A 21550-nucleotide genomic window follows, 5' to 3' on the forward strand; every position below is an offset into this window, starting at 1 on the left:
TGACACCCCATTTAAGTATGTGCAGTTTTTCTCATCCTGGATATTTTATATAGCAGAGCACTGTGGTACTTAAGTACAGAAACAAATAACATGCTCCTTGCTAACTCCGCTTGGGTGAGGTGGGGGTATGATCCCGTAACCACTCGGGTCGTGGGGGCGTGCCATTCTGGCCCCTCTAAAATTAAATGCACAGTTATGACCATGATCCATTATCCTCAATAGCATTTTGCTGCCAGCAGGGACCGGCAGACCACACCTCTGTCTTGCCGGGGGCTCTTTTCTGCCTTTATTGTATTTCTGCCTAAAATTAACTGAACTCATGCGGCCGCGATTTACCCCAACCCCGGCAGAAAGAACTTTCGGAGGTGGGCCATTCTGGCCTGCCTGAAATATAGTGCACAGTGGTGGCCGGGATCCGTTATCGCCGGTTAACTTTTGCTGAGAACGGGGACTGAGAGAACAAATCTGTGCTTTAGATAGCTGCTTAATTTTTCTGTTCTTTCCTCCTAAAATGAACAGCACCCTCACGGTGGTGATCCATTATACCTGATTGACTATTGTAGCTAGCAGGGGTTGAGAGAGCAACTTTGTGTCCCGCAAGATTACTCATTTTTTTCATTCTTCACGCCTAAAAATGACTCAGCACCTGTGCATCTGTAATCTATTATCCCTATTTCACTATTGCTGTTTGCGGGAACTGGTGAACACATGTTAAAAATGAGGGGGGTGGGTCGGGCTACATAGTGTATTTCCATGGTTATCATAGTTCGCTCCTACCTTTAGCATCACATGTTCTACCATTTTGTTTTTAGTGTTAATTGACAGCTCTAGGCCATAGTGGACTTTGTTTGTTCATGATCATGTACTTATTTTTCACCATATATTCCCCCCTCATTTTGTCTCTCCTGGTTGAATTATAGGCCTTGCATGATTGATGGTGGACATAATTTTGCATGAATAAAATCAACATTCAATCCGTTGTGAAGAAGTAGGTCAAGGATGACTCAGTGAAATCCCGGCAAAGCGAAGCAATCGCTGAGAACTGGCCGGCGCATCAGAGGCGTTAAATATCACAGGAGTACAAACTACGCCGCTGAATAATAGATAGCCCCTTCAGTGTTAGACATACTCCGATGCGGTTCAACAACTCCCCGCGATACTCAGAAGCCGGCGCTCCATTTTAACAATCGGTTGATTTATGTTCGGCACTCCCGCTCAACAGGGGGCAGCGTATTACGTTAGAGGCGGCCGGAGACGCGAGCGCTGCTCCGAAACGACACCCGTCATTTTTCAGGGATGACGACCACCCGTTGTGTGCTAGCGTCAAGGGAGCACGATACCGCGTCTTAACCGTAACTCTCGCCGACAGCTCGCCCAGAAAGTGAAGGGGGGTGATTGACAATAATAGCGCATGGACGCAATAGGGGGAATACATTTTTAAAGACCCAGAGGCTGTTTTTTTTTGTATCCGTTAAAAAGTTACCTTCTCTATACCTCAGATATCGTGACGAAAAACACAACAGTAGAGCAATTTAAAAATTAACACTCGAGTGATAATAAAATGAATACTGTGCTACTTCACATTTTAGATTTTTGAAATAGTAAATAAATAAAATTAGTGCGAAAATTTATACAATTAAAAAGACATGTCAGAGATTGTTTTAAATGGAAAAGGATTAACGAAAAAAAAAAATTGAAATCGTTAAAATAATGCTAAAATCAGCAAAACTATCATGGAAAAATGTATCAAAACAATGTGTTAAACCATAAAAATTATGCTAAATTAGCACAATCGTCCATCATATCGAATATTTTAAATATAAAAAATAGACAGAACATAAGTAAACTTATATATAAAAAAACAAAATAAAATGAGGAAAATTCGGTGCCAAGTAAAACAAGTTTTTATTAAATTTCTTTTAATTATTCTGAATTTTTTTCCCTACTTTGGCAGTGTGGAATATTATGAAAATAATAGTAATATGAAAAGTAATAATTCAAATTAAATGTGCTAAATTACTTGCCATTGGGACAAGAATTTCCATTTTATTTTCCTTTATATTCTCATATTTTTTTATGCTTTATTCTACTCTTTGTGATCAATGAAAAAAAAATAATCAGGTGTTCATTTTATTTTTTTAACCTTTTTTTTCCCGAGCATAAAGCAGTTTTAATTTGTGATTTTGTCAGCTTCCAATCTGATCCTTTTCCATTCCAATTTTTTAACACCTCAATGATAAAAACGGAGCACAGTTTGAAGCAAAGGCATATAAAACCCCAGAATAACACAAATTTATATCGGTATCATATTTGTCTTAATGATTGCTACAAATATTTTACGAAGCGTGTGTTTTCAGTGGGGATTTGACTCACCTTTCCTCCGACGACGTCATTTATTTTGTCTAGTTAGTTATTTAGTTCAGGAGTGCAATGGCGCTTCTCTACCACTAGGGTCACTGTGGAGCCTTTCTGCCATAAAGGACCACAGCAACGTTTTTGTGTGTTTTATCAATGTTTATCTTTTCCGGTTTCTTTGCCGATTACAATTGAAATAAACACACGAGGGTGTAGTCAATTTCCTCTATTTATTCAGCTTTGTTGATTTGTGCTTCGCTACCACTAGGGGCACTGTCACTCGTTTCTATCATAAAGGACGGGAGCCCAGCAACGTCATTTTCTAACATTTTTTCTTCCTTTTTCTTGCCCATAAAATTCAAGTAAACACATTGATGATGTTGTACTTCTCACTCACTAATCTATCAACTTGAGATGGCTACAAAGGTCAAAGATCTGGGATAACCCACCTTTGACATTTGTTTGTTTGTTTTAATGTTTTTTCTTTTAGTATAATTCCCCTCCCAGTTGCATACGAACTATTCGTCCGCCCAAAACACAGCTATGGATGTCAAAATCTATTCAAGCTAGGCTTCCATAGACAGAGACGATTTAGGTCTCGAGTTGTAATGCCTGCTACGTTAAAGACAACGAGTTGGATACTTGAAAATTCCTCTTTCAAAAAACACCATCGAAGATAGAATAGAGTACCTAAGTACACCCTGGATCAACGAGTCACAGATCTGAGAGAAAAACATCTGTTTTGAATTTAAAAACAAGTATTTTATTTTGCATACATGCATATAATGCATATATGAAACTGCTGGGGTTGATAGCTCCAACCGGGTTAAAAACCACTGATCTCAAACCCCTTCATCAGTCAAGATTTTGGGGCAGGAGCCATCACCTGACATTCTGTTATTGCCTATATTACATTGATGTTGACTGCATATTGTCTTTTGATGCCCTCACAGAATCCATTGCAGCCTGGTCATTCTGGAAGGGCGATTACCTCAAGGTGTCTTCAAATTTCCTTATGCTGAAGCTTTTGAGTTTTTCCTTACCCTCATGTAGGTTTCAGATCAGGGGATGTTGTAATTGTGGTCTGTGAAGCCCTTTGAAACGTTTTGTTTTAGTCATAAACGCCTGTTTTTGGACATCAAAGGTGTGTTTTAGCTGGCTGCCAAAGACGGATACAGGCGTCAAAGATCCTTCTTTAGCCCTCAACGCCCAATTTTGTTTGAATTTTTCTCCTTTTTTACTTTCCACGTCGCACGCTGACTATTTGACGGCGGAGGCGACAGTGACAGACGGCGTCGGCGCTCATCCGTCGAAAAACCGACGGAGTGGACTCATCACTCACTCTTGCCAGTTTGCAGACTGCGGTTGTAGCCCACAGGACTGAAGAACTCGAAGATGAAGACGGTCACAGCCACTACGGTCAGGCACATCACGAACATCATCACCCACACGGCCGGGCTGTACGGCTCTTTGGGGTGAGAAGAATATCGAATTGAATAGAATACAGTCGAAGGAATAGCATAAAATAACATAGAAAAGCATAGCAAATATTAAAATAGAAAAGCATAGAATAGAATAGCATATAATGGGATTGAATAGAGTAGAATAGCATAAAATATCATAACATAGAATAGATTAGAACAGAAAAGCATAACATAGAATAGAATAAGATAAACAGAATAGAATAACAAAATAGAACAGAATAGTATAGCATAGAATAGAATAGCATAACATAGAATAGTATATAATAGTATAACATAGCATAAAATGACATGTCAGAGAATAGAATAGCACAAAATAGGACTGCATAGAGTAGAATAGCATAAAATATCATAACATAGAATGGAATAGCATAGCATAGAATAGCATACCATTGAAAAGCATAACATAAAATAGAATAGAACAGCATAAAATGGCATAGCAGAGTCAAGTCATTTTTATTTGTATAGCCCTTAATCACAATTAGTCTCTAATAGAATAGAACAAAATTGGACTGAATAAAGTAAAATAGCACAAAATATATAACATAGAATAGCATAAAATAGAATAGCATAACATAGAATAGAATAGCATAACATAGAATAGCATAAAATAGGACCAAATAGAGTAAAGTAGCATCAAATAACATGACACATGCGAGAATAGCTTAACATAGAATAGAATAGCATAACGTAGAATAGTATAGAATAGCATAAAATGGTATAGCAGATAATAGAATAGCATAAAAAACACAAAATAGAAGAGAATACAATAATATAGAATGGCATTGAATAGCATAGAAGCACATTCTATAGAAAAGAAAAAGACAGAATGAAGTAGCATAACATAGAATCGCATGACATACTCTAGAATAGAATAGTATAGAATAGAAAAGTATAAAATAGCATAACATAGCATAAAATGACATAGCAGAGAATAGAATAGCACAAAATAGGACTGCATAGAGTAGAATAGCATAAAATATCATAACATAGAATGGAATAGCATAGCATAGAATAGCATACCATAGAAAAGCATAACATATAATAACATAAAATAGAATAGAACAGCATAAAACAGCATAAAATGGCATAGCAGAGAATAGAATAGCACAAAATAGGACTGAATAGAGTAAAATAGCATAAAATATAACATAGAATAGCATAGCATAGAATAGCATAACATAGAATAGAATAGCATGACATAGAATAGCATAAAATAGGACCAAATAGAGTAAAGTAGCATCAAATATCATGACACATGCGTGAATAGCTTAACATAGAATAGAATAGCATAACGTAGAATAGCATAGAATAGCATAAAATGGTATAGCAGAGAATAGAATAGCATAGAAAACCACAAAATAGAAAAGAATACAATAATATAGAATGGCATTGAATAGCATAGAAGCACATTATATAGAAAAGAAAAAGACAGAATGAAGTAGCAAAACAGCATTACATACTCTAGAATAGAATAGACTAGACATACATAAAAAAATTATTTAACGCCGGTGGAAATTTTTTGGCACAACACCGACAATGTAAGAATGATTAACACAGGCTTATAGTGCCCTCTTGCGGTTTGGTGTAAAAATAACATGTAAAATGATATAGCACCGCCTTAATCATATCACAGATAAGTCGCAGCAGAGTATAAGTCGCACCACTGGCAAAACTATGAAAAGAAAAGTGCGGCTTACAATCCCAAAAATACGGTACACTTTTAAACAGGTGACACGGACCAAATAGGACAAATCGGGTTCTTACCTAGGAACGCGGATGGCGATACGGTCCCGTTGCTACGGGAGACCATAACACTGATGCCCGTTTCCACAAAAGGGACTGAGAAATCCACAACTTCCGACCTCTCCTCGTTTATAGTCAGAGAACCGATAGCCATGTCCGCTCGCTTGTAAACCACCTAAAAGGGGAAAGGAAGTCAGAAAAACAGATTCATTATCCTAACTGCTCTAATTAGGAGTGTGCTAAATTTGCCCTGGAATACCATTTAACTCATAAGTGCCGCTAGTGTAGGGGTGTCACACTCAGTTGAGCTGAGGGCCCACATGGTACAAAGAAAACTCACAGGGGCCGGACTTGTAAATTAAAGATAGAAAGAGAAAAAGAGAATGGCTATGACAAACAGAGTGAGAGTGATACAGAAAGAAAGAGAATAAGAAAAAAGACAGAGAAAAAAAAGAGACAGAGACAGAAATAAAGAGAATAAATAGAGAGAGACGAAGAAAGAAGCAGAGACCAAAAGAAAGGAGCAGAAACAGAAAGCAATAGAGACAGAAAGAAACAGAAAGAAAGAGAGAGAGAGAGAGCGAAGGAGAAAAAAGAAAGAAAGAGAGAGAAAGAAAGAAAGAAAGAAGGAAAGAAAGAAATGGGAGAAAGGGAGAAAGAAAGAAGGAAAGAAAGAAAGAAAAAAAGGTGGAAAGAAAGAAAGAATTAGAGAAGGAAAGAAAGATAAACAGTGTGAGAGCGATACAGAAAGAAACAGAGTAAGAAAAAGAGACAGAGAGAAAAAAGACAGAGACAGAAATAAAGAGAAAAAATAGAGAGAGACAAAGGAGCAGAGACCAAAAGAAAGAAGCAGAGACAGAAAGCAATAGAGACAGAAAGAAAGAGAAATAAAGAGAGAGAAAGAGAAAAAAAAGAAAGAAAGAGAGAAAGAAAGAAAGGGAGAAAGAAGGAAAGGAAGAAAGAAGGAATGAAAGAAAAGAGTTGGAAAGAAAAAAAAAAGAAAGGTGGAAAGAAAGAATGAAAGAAGGAAAGTAAGATACAGAAAAAGAAAGTAGGAGAGAGAGAGAAACAGAGAGAGAGAGAATAAAGGAGAGAAAAAAATAATGATAGAGACACAAGGAGAATGGGAGAGCAAGAACAAGAGAAGGAAAGAGAGAAGAGAAAGAAAGAGAGGAAGAGATAGAGAGAGAGAGAATGAGAGAGGTATAGAGATATAGAGCGAGAGAGCGAAAAGATCCAGTTCACCCAACTTTGACGAAATCAAGTAGAAGTATTTGAAACTGCAGCTCGTTTTTCTCTTGCGCTTCTTCCAGGGTTTTCTTGCGGTTGAGATTCAATCCTTAGGCGGGCCGCATGTTTCAGACCGCTGCGCTAGTGTAACAAACATTTTGAACCCCTCAGTCCCTTTGATAGAGAACGTCATTTTCCTATTCCTTAAAAAAATAGGTCTGGGTTCTAATGGGTTAAAAAAACGGGAAAAAAACCCTGAGGTCATCAGTGGTACGAGAGAAATGTAAAACAATACTTGAGCAGCGCCCTCTGTCTCCACCCGACCCCAGCTTTGACTCTGCCAAGTCTGGATATCCTGATCAAAGAAAATCAAGCTTTGGAACTTCTCATCCAAAGAAAACCAAGACAACATTTGCTCGCCTTTTTTGCGTGCAAAAATAGATTTGATGGACAGCCGTGGCCAGAACCTACGAAAGCAGGGGTGGGCAGATTGCGGCCCACGGGCCACATGCGGCCCGCTGAACAAAAAATGGTCAAAATGTAATGACAATTGATATAATAGCTAAAGTACTCCAAACAAGCTTACTACTAAAGTTTTTTTGGGTGCCAGATTTGTCTCATTGTCCATAACCAAAATACTACAGAAACACTATAGAATGACTACAAAACGAAATATCAAATTTAGTGATTAAAACCAGGAACCAAATATAATAGTTTGCTTTCTTTCAAAAAGAAAAATAAATAATAATTTCCTTTGTATTGTCATTCTTTGTAACAATGTACACAGAACGAAATGTCGATACACCTGACCCGTTGTAGCGAGTCGGTGCAGCCGCAGCCAGAGGGCGCCGCCATTATACCAATTAGGTATGTGTCGGTCGAGGCGTGAACCAGCGACCTCCCAGTCTCAAAGCCGGCACACTACCATCTAGGCTACTGAGCTGGTAAATAAAAATACTACTACAGTAATACTAAAAAAAATACTATGGATTCACTACAAAACCTTTACTATGGAAATGCTACAAAAGTACTACAAAAATACTACTATAGAAATACCACCAAAATACTACTGCAGAAATACTACAAAAATCCAACTTCAGAAATACTACAAAAATACTACACATTTATGATTATAGATGTATTTAAAATACTTCGACAGAAATAATACAAAAATGTCACTACAGTAATACTAAAATACAAAAACACTACTACAGAAATATTTCGAAAGAAAAAAATGACAACCGCAGTAATACTACAAACTACTATAGCTATAGAACAAAGTATAACTACAGTAATACTACAAAAATACTACATATACTTCTAAAAGATTACCATGGATATACTACATTAATAAAGTGTAAAAGTGTAAAAATACATAAAAATGCTACTATAGAATTGCTACAAAAATATGACTGCAGATATACAAAAAAAATACTATCAAAACTATAGAAATATTACCAAAATCTGACGGCAGAAATACTGCAAGAATCAAAAAGTACAACTACAGAAATAACACTAACTTATCACTTATCATATTTAGAGCTTAAAACAGGGACCTAATGTTTGTGGACTAAAACCTCAGTGGGATGGTCAGGGGTAGGGAACTTATGGCTCGGGAGCCATATATGGCTCCTTTCATGAATACGTATGGCTCCGAAATAAAATGTGACTATTGCACATTTCTCTGTGGCATTCCAAAGTCAAGCGATTTCATCCCGATTTTGGTCCATATAAAGCCGAAACAACCTAATGCAGAAGTTCGATAAGAAACCATTTAAACTGATAAATAAAAATGCTGGCAAATGACTTTGTTTGGGATTAGTTGGGTGGGCGGATTCCTGCACACAGCGCAAGGCACTTTCTTCTCTCTCTCTCGCTCAGTGCATTCTACACCGAAAGTGAATATGACGATATGCTTATCGTTTGCAGTAATTTGCGACACTTTTACAAAAAAACTTTGCATGCACATTGTTTTGAAACCGTTATTAAGGACAAATTTCATTGAAAAAAATGGCCTCAACACTCTTAACTGAAGGTGGAAGACAAATTGTAAAAGTCATATTTACATTGATTTGGGACACAAGATTTGGCATTATTATCAATTCATACATTTGATTAAATAATTGGAAGGCAGTAGCTCAGGAGGTAGAGCGCTCGTCTTGGGATCAAGGGATCCCAGTTCGAATCCGGGCTAATGGGAAAATGTGGAGCACATTGTAAAGCGCTTTGGGAAGTCATTGACTTGAAAAGCGCTATAGAAATGCAGTTTCATTTCATCAAATGACACACAGGGAAATAAATTGTGCTGAAGAATTAGCTTTTGTCTAGAGAGCTTGTGTTTTTTTAATTTTGTCTGAAAATATATGATGTGGCTCTCTCAATTTCTTTTCAAAACATTTTTTGCTTTTATGGCTCTTTGGCTCAAAAAGGTTCCTGACCCCTGCTCTGTGATCCGTGAATGTTGAACATGAACCAACCACATGGTTATATATCTATGTGCTCACATTTGAATGTTTTTCACGGATTTCAGATTTAAAAACCCAAAAACGTTGTAATACATCATACAATTTCTATACGCGTACATTTCTCTTTTGAATCATATTTTACTAGAATATTTTCAAGGAACTTAAGATGATATAACTCGATTACTTTGTGATATCAAACAATAACACAATTTTATTTCTATGCGCACCCAATCCAGTACTAAATTGGAATATACTAGAATCTTTTTTATGGATTCGAGATTTATAACCCTGTGTTAAAGTATATGAAGCCATCCTACACTTATATTTCGTTAAGTTTGCACTAATTACTGCAGTTGCGATTGATTTCATTTTTAATGAACATAGAACATGCATGAAAATCAGGCAAACTTAATCAGCTTGTACTGCAAACAAAATAAAATATTAAAGGGCAAATGCAGCTAACCAGAAGGTCACCGGCAACGTCGTAGCTAGCTTCTGGTTAGATAAAGCACGCGTTTACCATCTCGCTCGGCGGTTTTAATTAGCGGAACCGTTTCCTTTTCCCCGAATCTCTCAGTATATTCTCCTATGTAATGGTCACCGGGGGGCGGCAGACGTCATTGACGGAAACAAGCCGACGGGCAAGAACGTGGGCGGAAGCACTCGCCTCTCCGATCATCCCGTTCCAAACGCCGTCGATTTTCTTGCCGTGCTTGCCGTTGGTCACCAGGTAAAGATCGTAGGTGAAGCCCACGATTTTGGCGAGTCGTTTGAGGATGTCGATGCAGAAGCCCTTGCAGCATTGCTTCATGGGAGCCACGCCTTCCTGGTTGGCGCTAGGAAATGACAGAGCGAAAGAGTCGCATTGAAGGCTTTTGATTGAGAGTTATTTGCAATTGCCGAAAACTTTCCGGAAGAGGGGGTTGGTATCGATTTAGGTTCTGACGCAAGGAGAGCGATTTGGGGTGGGGTTGGGGGGAATGATGAAGGACATCTTGATGCCCTGTTTTGTTCATAGCATGATGGATACTGGGGACCCCCACTGGCATACTGAGACGAGGCTGTTTGATGAACGATTTAGTAGAAATCTCAGAAATTTTGGGGCGGGGGGTTCTCTCTCTCTCTCTCTCTCTCTCTCTCTCTCTCTCTCTCTCTCTCTCTCTCTCTCTCTCTCTCACTACCTCACACTCTCTCTCTCACTACCTCACACTCTCTCACATACTCTCGCTCTATCACACACACACACACACACTCTCTGATCCTTCTTCATCCCTCCCTCTTCTCTCTCTCCCTTTCTTGCTTCCTCCCTGTCTCCCCCTCTCGCTTCTTCCCTCTCTCTCCCTCTGCCGCTTCCTCCTTCGCTTCCTCCCCCTCCCGCTATATTTATATATACCTAAAACACTACAACTCTTTTACTAACTCTCCCAATCTACCTCTATCTATCCACCCCTCTCTCCACTTTTCTCTTTCTACCATCTCTCCATCTTACCTGTATGTTTTTTTCTCTCTTTACATAGCCCCCTTTCTTTCTCCACCTTTCTCCATCTACCGTTATCTCTCTCTACCTTTCTCACCATCTTTAGCGCTACCTTTCTCTCTACCTCTGCCTCTGTTGATTTACTGCTCTGTTTCTCTACATTTTTACATCCACCCCTTGTCTTTCTCCATTTGCCCCTCTCTATTAATCTCTCCATCTTTACTTCTACCTCTATCTATCTACGCCTTTTGGTTTTTACTTCTCTATCTTTAACTCTACCGCTCTCTCTACCTGCATCTCCATGTTTATCTTTGCATCTACCTGTCCCTCCATCTACTCCTCTCTCTCTTTATACCTCTCTCTATGTTTGGTTTTCGTTATCTTTCCCTTTTACCTCACTTGTCTTCTTCTTTACTTCTACATGTCTACCTACCTAAATCACTTACTTTACCTCCCTCCATCTCTCATTTTATTTACCTCTAAACTATGCAACTCTACCCCCTGTTATTTCTACCTTAACACACTGTCCATCCATTTGTCTATCCCTCATTACCTTTACCTTCACCTATCCATCCATCCATTTATCCTATAGCTCTCAATGCCAGCCTAACTGAAATGAATCCTTAACGTCTTTGGCAGTAAATAGCACCAAATGAATTCAACAAAAAAAGTGACGGTCACATGCGTTAAAGGACTTTAGAGGATTGTAAAGACCTGGCATTGAGGGGCCGCCTGCAGGGCACGGAGTCTCGGATGCAAGTCCCAGAGGCGGGGTCCGCTAGCTCCACAATGACGAACGGACGTTCCTCCAACGTGACCACTCGCAAGTGCTGAGCGTCGTCTGGAGGTTTCAGGAAGGGTCCGTAACGCGACCAGGCGGGATAACGGAGCCTCAGGACGCCATTCTCCCACCAGCCTACCTGGGAAGACCGAGAAGCACAATGAAACAGAGGCGCCGTTTGCGACCGTTTGCATCATAGTGAGGAAAAAACCCGAAATCTCCAGACATAGGGCGTCTAGAAAGTGTTTGCATATTCTGTAAATACCGTATTTTATAGATTATAAATTGTTCCGGATTATAAATCGCACCATACCAAGAAATGTGTTAAGAGGGGAAAAACATATATAAACCACACTGGAGTATAAGTCGCATTTTTTGGGAAAATCTATCTGATAAAATCCAACCCCAAAAATATACATGTCACCTTGAAAAGCAATTTAAATTAAAATAGAGAACAACAGGCTGAATAAGTGTACGGTATACCAGTGTTACATAACAGATATGCTTGGTAATATACAGGGAGTGCAGAATTATTAGGCAAATGAGTATTTTGACCACATCATCCTCTTTATGCATGTTGTCTTACTCCAAGCTGTATAGGCTCGAAAGCCTACTACCAATTAAGCATATCAGGTGATGTGCATCTCTGTAATGAGAAGGGGTGTGGTCTAATGACATCAACACCCTATATCAGGTGTGCATAATTATTAGGCAACTTCCTTTCCTTTGGCAAAATGGGTCAGAAGAGGGACTTGACAGGCTCTGAAAAGTCAAAAATAGTGAGATATCTTGCAGAGGGATGCAGCACTCTTAAAATTGCCAAGCTTCTGAAGCGTGATCATCGAACAATCAAGCGTTACATTCAAAATAGTCAACAGGGTCGCAAGAAGCGTGTAGAAAAACCAAGGCGCAAAATAACTGCCCGTGAACTGAGAAAAGTCAAGCGTACAGCTGCCAAGATGCCACTTGCCACCAGTTTTGCCATATTTAAGAGCTGCAACATCACTGGAGTGCCCAAAAGCACAAGGTGTGCAATACTCAGAGACATGGCCAAGGTAAGAAAAGCTGAAAAACGACCACCACTGAACAAGACACACAAGCTGAAACGTCAAGACTGGGCCAAGAAAAATCTCAAGACGGATTTTTCTAAGGTTTTATGGACTGATGAAATGAGAGTGAGTCTTGATGGGCCAGATGGATGGGCCCGTGGCTGGATCGGTAAAGGGCAGAGAGCTCCAGTCCGCCTCAGACGCCAGCAAGGTGGAGGTGGGGTACTGGTATGGGCTGGTATCATCAAAGATGAGCTTGTGGGGCCTTTTCGGGTTGAGGATGGACTCAAGCTCAACTCCCAGTCCTACTGCCAGTTTCTGGAAGACACCTTCTTCAAGCAGTGGTACAGGAAGAAGTCCGCATCCTTCAAGAAAAACATGATTTTCATGCAGGACAACGCTCCATCACACGCATCCAAGTACTCCACAGCGTGGCTGGCAAGAAAGGGTCTAAAAGAAGAAAAACTAATGACATGGCCTCCTTGTTCACCTGATCTGAACCCCATAGAGAACCTGTGGTCCCTCATCAAATGTGAGATTTACAAGGAGGGAAAACAGTACACCTCTCTGAACAGTGTCTGGGAGGCTGTGGTTGCTGCTGCACGCAATGTTGATCGTGAACAGATCAAAGCACTGACAGAATCCATGGATGGCAGGCTTTTGTGTGTCCTTGCAAAGAAGGGTGGCTATATTGGTCACTGATTTGTTTTTGTTTTGTTTTTGAATGTCAGAAATGTATATTAGTGAATGTTGAGCTGTTATATTGGTTTCCCTGATGAAAATAAATAATTGAAATGGGTATACATTTGTTTTTTGTTAAGTTGCCTAATAATTATGCACAGTAATAGTCACCTGCACACACAGATATCCTCCTAAAATAGCTAAAACTAAAAAAGCCCCACTCCAACTTCCAAAATATTCAGCTTTGATATTAATGAGACTTTTGGGTTCATTAAGAACATGGTTGTTGTTCAATAATAAAATTAATCCTCAAAAATACAACTTGCCTAATAATTCTGCACTCCCTGTAAGTAATGACATAACATATCAAGAGTTAGACCTTTAGCATAAACTGCATGCTTACCAAACTATAAGTTTGACTCCAAATCACTAAATCCAATGAAATCTTTATCCTTTGAGTCACTTTTAAACCGCTCAAACTCCTCTTATCGCCAACTCCAAACCTTTTTTCTGCTGCTTGACTACCGTTTTCAGCTGCCTATTGCACCAATTTCAGCGTACAATCTTTAGAATATGATTTTCTTGTCCGTGCCATTTTTGTTCAGCCCTTCTCAGTTGTTTTTATAAAATACCGGGAATATTGAAATTATCAAGCGCTCCGTTGCGGTTTAATATGGAAATAAGATGTGAAATGATATAATGAAAAATTGAAACTCAGTGATATGATAATGAGTTAATAATTTCACACATAAGTCCCAACAGAACACAAGTCGCACCGCCAGGCCAAACTGTGAAAAACAACAAAAACCTGCAATTTATAATCCGAAGAATATGGAATTCAGGGCTTTTTGTTAACATTTCTATTTAATTAATTTTCCGCTCTAGATGTGAAGGATCTATTTGAGGTAGGTTGTCATTGACGTCGTACGCTTTCTAGTTTGGCTGCCATTGACTGCTAGACGTTCAAAATCCATTTTAGGTAAGCCGCTATGATGACTATAGACGTCAAAGATCCGTTTTAGAGAGGGTGGCAGTAAATAAGTTAAAGTGAATGCTGCTTCACCATGTTTTGCGAGTAAGCCTCCTAAAGATATGTATACAGTTCAGGGTGTCCCCTGCCCACTGCCCGGAGATGGCTGGGATGGGCTCCAGCCCCCCCGCGACCCTAATGAGGATAAGCGGTACGGCTAATGAGATGAGATGAGATAACTAAATAGTCAAGTCATGTTTATTTGTATAGCCCTTAATCACAAAGAGTCTCAAAGGGCTGCACAGATCAAAGACTATTGCAAACTATAGAAATAGAATAAATACGTCCAAAAATAAAATAAAGATGAATGAACAAAGCAAATAGAAACTGCTTAACAAAAAAAACAAAAAACAAACAAAACATAAAAAACAATAAAAAATAAAAATCAATAAAGTAAAATAAGCCTCTTAAAATCTAAAAAAAATAAAAAATAAAAAAACAAACACAAATAATTCAGATTGGTGAATGAATAAAAGGAAGCCTCTTTGAAAAATTACGCAATTTAAATACAAATGAAAAACAATGAATAACTACAAGTCAAAGAAATAATACATACAAATGAAATTTTAAAATCAGCACCCCCGCGACCCTACTGAGGATAAGCGGTACAGCTAATGAGATGAGATGAGATGAGGTATACCAAAAGCAGCATCTCTAAATAGATAAAATAAATCAAATGTTAAATACAATATAAATAGTAAATATATAAAATCAATCTAAAAACAAAATAAAAACTGAAAAGCAAAAAATCGAAAATAAAATTAATAGTCAAGTCCTGTTTATTTGTGACGCCCTTAATCACAAGGAGTCTCAAAGGGCTGCACAGACCACAGATTATTGCAAACTACAGACTATTATTGCACCATCCCCTGATCTAAAACCTACACGGGGGCAAGGAAAAACTCAAAAACCTCAACATGAAGAAAATGAGGAAACCTTGAGAAGACACCGCACATGAGGTAATCCCCTTCCAGGATGACCAGGCCAAAATGGATGTTGTAATAACAAATAATACACAGATATTCCATCCATCCATCCATTACCTGCACCGCAAATCCTCAGTAGGGTAGCAGGGGTGCTGGATCCCATCCAGGCTGTCTTTGAGCAGTGGGCAGGGGAAACCCTGAACTGGTTGCCAGCCAGTCACAGGGCACACAGGGACAAACAACTCGCACGCTCATTCACACCTAGGGACAATTTGGACTGGCCAATTCACCCGACATGTGTGTTTTTGGAATGTGGGAGGAAACCGGAGTGCCCGGAGGAAACCCACGCAAGCACGGGGAGAACATGCAAACTCCACAGAGGAGGTCCGATCTCATGACCTCAGAACTGTGCCGCGCACGTGCTTACCACTGCGCCGCCATGCTGCCCTACACAGATATTGTCAACATGAAATATAGCTCATTCATAAGCTATGAAATAGCAGTGTGTTTTAGCCTAGATTCAAACAGTTCATCCTTAAAAATAGAATACAAATTTAAATTCAAATAATAAGTTCTTACATAAATTCATGAATAAGTGAAACATAAAAAAAAAAATCAATAAAAAAATGATAAATCAACAAATCAGTAACTTTAATATTTTTGCAAATCTTTTCCCTGTACAAAACACACCATCCTAGAAAATGACTCAACAATCGTAAAGGAGCGCTCCATTTCATTCTCCTTAGGCCGCTAAAACGAACTTGCGCCGAACATGGCCGCAAAATGACCACCGAGATTAATGAGCGTCCCTGTGACAGTCTCAATAAAAAATGAACATTATTATCTCCGTAAAGGTACTATTTACTGCAGGCAAGGCTGCGGCTAGCTATCATTATATCGTTGCACGTATCGGTTTGCCTCCCGTGAAAACGCGGGGGGGCTTTAAATTGGAATTGTTGTGCTGGACGGGTGTAATTACCTGCAAAATTCATGCACACGCAAAAGGCTACGCTGAATGATAAAGCGCAACTCGTAATCCTGATTTGTGGCGCTCATTGATATGGAGGACAGATCTTCACATACGTAGAAATAAATGCATAGCAGTGAAAAAGTATTTGCCCCTTCCCGATTTCTGTGTTTTTTGCATATGTATCCCTCACAAAGATTTTATATCTTCAAACCCATTTTAATATCACACATAGACAACCCAAGGAAATACAAAATGCAGTTTTGAAATATTGATTCCATTAAGGCCCCAAAAATATTGTAGCGAGGGGGGCCACCTTTGGCAGCGAAAACAGATCATTTTTTTACGATAATTGGTAAGGAGTCTTTCATATCGCTGCTGTCATGATTACTGATGTGACTCAGCTGTGCTCGCTCATTTGGCGCCATCTGCCGCGGGTTCTGATTGGCTCCCGGTCAGTATTTGAACACAGTCCTGTCTGTCTCCTTTTGTCAGTCCGTCTTAGACCTAAGATTTATGGCCCGAGCCCGAACCCGAACCCGAGGCAATTTCGGGCCGGGTCGGGCCTGAAATGTCAGTCGTCGGGTCGGGTCGGGTTCGGTCCTGCTTTTTTTTTTTTTTTTTTTTTTTTTTTTTTAAATTAATTAATAATTATAAATATATGTTCATTAAAAATATATACTTAAACTATGTATGGATACTAGACCAAGGAATACTTGTTATAAAATAAATAATTTGGATAAAACGGAGAAGGAGCTGTAATTGCTTTTAACGGAGCCAGAGCATGCTCTGTGCACGTGACGTGACGTGAATGCTGTCCTCTTAATAATCTTCCCCTCCGCAAATTCGCGTGATTTTGGCCTGGTATCCCCGATATGGAGTCGGACCAACAAGAAGTTAAGGATAAACTCAAGAGAGGAGAACTGACGAGGAAAACGCACTCTGGTAAGAGTGAAGTGTGGACTCACGTCAACACCCCCTCAATGAAAGTGCTGCGCTAAAATCTTAAGGACGTACTACTACTGCTGCTGTGGATTATGGCCCAATGATCAAGTCGTCAAAATGACGGACGCCCTTAAATGTTTTCGCTACCTCAAAAAAAAAAACCCGTCAATGACAGATTGTCGCTTAATGTAACATCTGCAGTGCAGACACAGAAATATAAAAGATGTAAATGTTTATACAGTTTTATTTAACTTAGGCCTAGATGTTGTAACAAAAGGCAGAGTTTAATTTGTTATCATAAATCACCCCTCCTTATAAATAAAATATGTAATTTCGGGCCCCTTTCGGGCCGGGCCAGCAAATCCAGTTAATTAGTCGGGCTCGGTCCGGGTCGGGTTTAATACCCCTCGGGCCTGCGTCGGGCTCGGGTGCTTTTTTTTGGCCCGATCTTACCTCTAGTCCGTCTGCGAACTTCAGTGAACACTAGGCAAACCTTTTTCGACCCTGACTCCCACCTGTCCCGTTTTTGGTCCCTCATGTCTCCGGAAATGACCCGTTTTTATCCTAACCACGTCTGCTCTCCCGTCCCGACTTACGCCCCATTTTTGATCCCGACCACGTCTGCTCTCCCGTCCCGACTTACGCCCCATTTTTGATCCTGACCACTTCTGCTCTCCTGTCCCGGCTTACAACCCGTTTCTAGCCCCGACCACGTTTTTGCTCTCCTGTCCTGGCTATCGACCTGTTTTTAAGTCCTTGACACCGCCATCGCTCGCTACGGAAGATCCACTTCCGTGCTCGAATCACAATCCGAGTACGGGAGTGACTTGCTTCCTGCCCCTAGCGAACACCGAATAGTGGGTGCAGGCCTTTCTCTTTCTTCCAATAAAACTTGAGAGAAACGTAACGCAATTGGGTCCTGTTTCCGTTCTGGTCCTGACAGCTGTGGAAGAATTTTGGCCCACTCTTCTTTGTAAAAGTGTTTCAAATCTGCCATATGAGAGGTTTTTCTAGCATGAATTGTCCGTTTTAGGTCACACCGCAGCATCTCAATTGGATTTGATTTGGCCACTTCAGAACATTCATTTGCTTCTTTTGAGGCATTCAGAAGTGGAAATGCTGCTGTGTCTCAGATCATCGTCAAGCTGCATGATCCAAAAGGGCTTGAGTTTGAGGGCACAAACTGATAAGGACCTTCTCCGTCGTGTGCCTTGTCAAGTGTACTGTAAGTAAGTTCAGGGCTTTGGTGATGCTGAGCACTCAGAGTGTTGTTTTTATTTTTTATTTCAATTAGTTATTTCGGATCATTCAAAACTGTTCAGGAGTGTCACTTCCCATTTGTGAACAAACATCACATTACACGCGGGATGGGATATTTTTAACTTCAGCCACTGTTCATATTTTGCTTCACCGGGAATGTGTGTGTAACAGTCTCTCACCTAAACATGGTGCTTTTTACAGAAAAAAACTGCCAATGTCCATTCTGGTCCTGAGAGACTGACCATTGCCCTCATGTTGTTTCCAGATCAGGGGATGGTGTAATAATAGTCTGAAATAATAGTCTGTGCAATAACCTGTGCAGCCGTTTGAGACTCTTTGTGATTAAGAGCTATACAAATAAAAATGACTTGACTTGACCATTTAGGTAGCTTACACACAACAATTAATGCTTGTTGCATTAGATTGAATGCAGCTAAAATGAGGACTAATATCTGTGATAACAAAGTCATGGTATTGGGTGGTAAACTACTCTATAACATACTTTCACATGCGTAGAGCTTCCCCCCTCCCCCCACCTAGCTGGATCCGGTCATCTCTGTCTGTCCCTCACCCCCTCATACACCCCCCTCCGGAAAAAAACAAAACCTGCAAAAAGGACAATACAAACATATTTTTTGTTCCTTTATCTTCTTTGTTCTCTTCTATCCTCACTGAAAAATGTGAACTGGAGTGACAAGTCCAATTTCGTTGTCACAATGTGTTCAATCCATTTTGTAACAATGACAATAAAGGTATATTCTATTCTATTCTATTCTTACAACCGAGTCCCCACAGACTCTGCCGCTATGCTGCAAGTGACACTACCCTAGCGAAAGAGGAGCGGTGCTTCGAATTAAATGGACTGGACCATTTCAAGGCAGTGGAGTATTTCCTACGCTGCGCTGTTCACATTTTACTATACATTATTTTTTAATCTAACGTTTAGCATCATATTTGAGCCTATCCTGTATTTTACTCTGGAAGACTTTTAAAAATGTTATAATTTTTGGGGGTGCTTGGGTTGTATTTGGGGGTGTCCGAGCACCCCAAAACGGGCTGGTTATGATATCGTTGTTCTAGCGATACCAGGCGGGTATGTGTTGAAAACGAGATAAAACGCTACTTGGCTCCCCCCCCTCGTATTCGGAGCCGGGTTTGGAATGTGGCAATTAAAATCTAACACTTCAATCACAGTCTGAGCAAAAGGACCTACAGGGGACAACATGCGCTAAGCCGACATGAGCCATTAGCGAGCGCCTGCCGAGCTCAGATCTGACTCATGTCTTGCTTTTTTTGGAGACACAATTGCATGTTGTGCACATGACAAACATCCATCGGAATTCGGGGATTACGTTTTGAATGTATCGGCAGTAGCCTGATAAAAAGATGAAATGAAATGAAATGATCTGCATTTATATAGCGCTTTTCAAGTCAATGACTCCCCAAAGCGCTTTACAATGTGCTACACATTTCCCAATAGCGGCCTTGCAGCCATCTAAGGCGCTAACCTGCTTATTGGGGGTATTAGGGGTTCAGCGTCTTACCCAAGGACACTTCGACATGTAACACGGGCTAGCCGGGATTCGAACTGGGATCCCTTGATCCCAAGACGAGCGCTCTACCTCCTGCGCTACTGCCGCCCCCAAAAACAAAAGTATAGTATACGATTTGAAAATCGTTTTAAAAAAAATAAAACCCCAGGATTGTCGTGAATTTTGACAGGGAATTCTATTATATTGTAATGTAAATGTGTAAACTTTATTTTATTTTTTACTTTATTTATACAACCCTTTACAACGATACTTTCGGTGTATCAAAATAATTTACAGTGATAGCAGTAAAAGGATAAGGAAAACCCAAACATTGTGTATTATGTTGTGTATTTTGTCATGAATTTTATCATGAATTTTATCTGGAATTTTGTCGAGACTTATGTTGTGTAATTTGATGTGTAGTTATGCATTTTATCATATATTTTGCTGTGTATTTTTTGGTCATTTTATTGGGTATTAAAGTGCTAATTTTGTCACGAATTTTGTCGAGAATTCCCTTGTGTCTTTTATCATTTGATTTTCGTGTATTTTGTCGTACATATTGTTGAGTAGTCATTTGTTAGTCGAGTATTTTGTCGTGTTTAACGTCATGTCTTTCATCGTGTCCGTCATGATTTGTTTGTCAAGTGTTTTGTCATGCATTTCATAATCAAAAATAAGAAATTCGTGCGTATGGCAGGTTACGGCTTTAAAATGCCTGTTAGCTATCGGTCGATGTCATATAAAATACGGCTTTTAGTTTGGATTGCGGCATCGGGAAAACGCAGATATGAGCTCCCACTTCTTTGTGTTGCTTTGCTTCCTCCATCCAGCAATTGAGAGTGTGTGGGCGGCCCCCCGAGTGACCAAAAACTTTTGATCACATTACCGGAAACTGAAAAGTTCTTGCAAAGTTCTTGTATACCTTTTGTGTTCTTGCAATTAAAAGTTAGTTTGGATGCCAAGTGTACTTGTGTTTATGGAATGCACTGTTAAAATATAGGAGGTATCACAAATGCAAAAAAAAAAAGAAAAAAAAAGTGAAAGGGAAAATCCAGCTTCAAATGTATCCTTTCACAAAAAAAAAGTTCTCCGAAGTTTTTTTAAAAACTGGTATTTTCTAGAAACTTATCAATGTTCAACTAATGTTTACGAAACAATGTTAAAAACTAGAAAATTATATTTTTTTCCTAATGAACGGTGAGGGTTGAAGCCTTCCCTCAATATGTCTTATGCCTGTACAGATGCTCCTCTACTTACGGCCCTTCGACCTACGAAAAACTGTAAAATATCCGAACATTGCTGTTATACAAGTTACAGTATTGTGTCCACCTTATTTCAGAGTACAGGACATTACTGTAGTGCTTCTTCCGTCGCTACCGGTGTGTAATGGCGCTGTGAGAGGTCACCCAGCATTCACCCCGAAGAAGAAATCCACTTCCTCTTCCTAGTTCGTGTGTAAACATTCTATAATGTATCTCCATCGCGCTAAAAATGTTGACATTTTTATTGTTTAATATCTTGTGCATTCATTCAATATAGTTGTTGTAATTTGTAAAGAAGAGGCGAGCCGTTTCTTTTGAAATGAAAGTGGAACAAGAAAGCTTGATGTGGTTGAGAAAATG

General features: G+C 39.5%; 1 protein-coding gene across 1 annotated transcript in view; it reads right to left on the reverse strand.

Annotated features, from left to right (window-relative positions):
* Positions 1-21550, reverse strand: part of grin2db (glutamate receptor, ionotropic, N-methyl D-aspartate 2D, b) — an 84253-nt gene that overhangs the window by 33987 nt on the left and 28716 nt on the right. The window contains exons 6-9 of the mRNA XM_088326934.1: positions 11469-11674; positions 9945-10113; positions 5604-5757; positions 3698-3823 (exon numbers count right to left, since the gene is read on the reverse strand). Of these exons, the coding sequence (XP_088183060.1) occupies positions 3698-3823; positions 5604-5757; positions 9945-10113; positions 11469-11674 (655 nt within the window). The remainder of the gene's footprint in view (positions 1-3697; positions 3824-5603; positions 5758-9944; positions 10114-11468; positions 11675-21550) is intronic.

This window comes from Urocampus carinirostris, chromosome 2 (assembly GCF_059441175.1).
Source record: "Urocampus carinirostris isolate Australia breed hairy pipefish chromosome 2, RoL_Ucar_1.0, whole genome shotgun sequence".
NCBI classification, from domain to species: Eukaryota; Metazoa; Chordata; class Actinopteri; order Syngnathiformes; family Syngnathidae; genus Urocampus; species Urocampus carinirostris.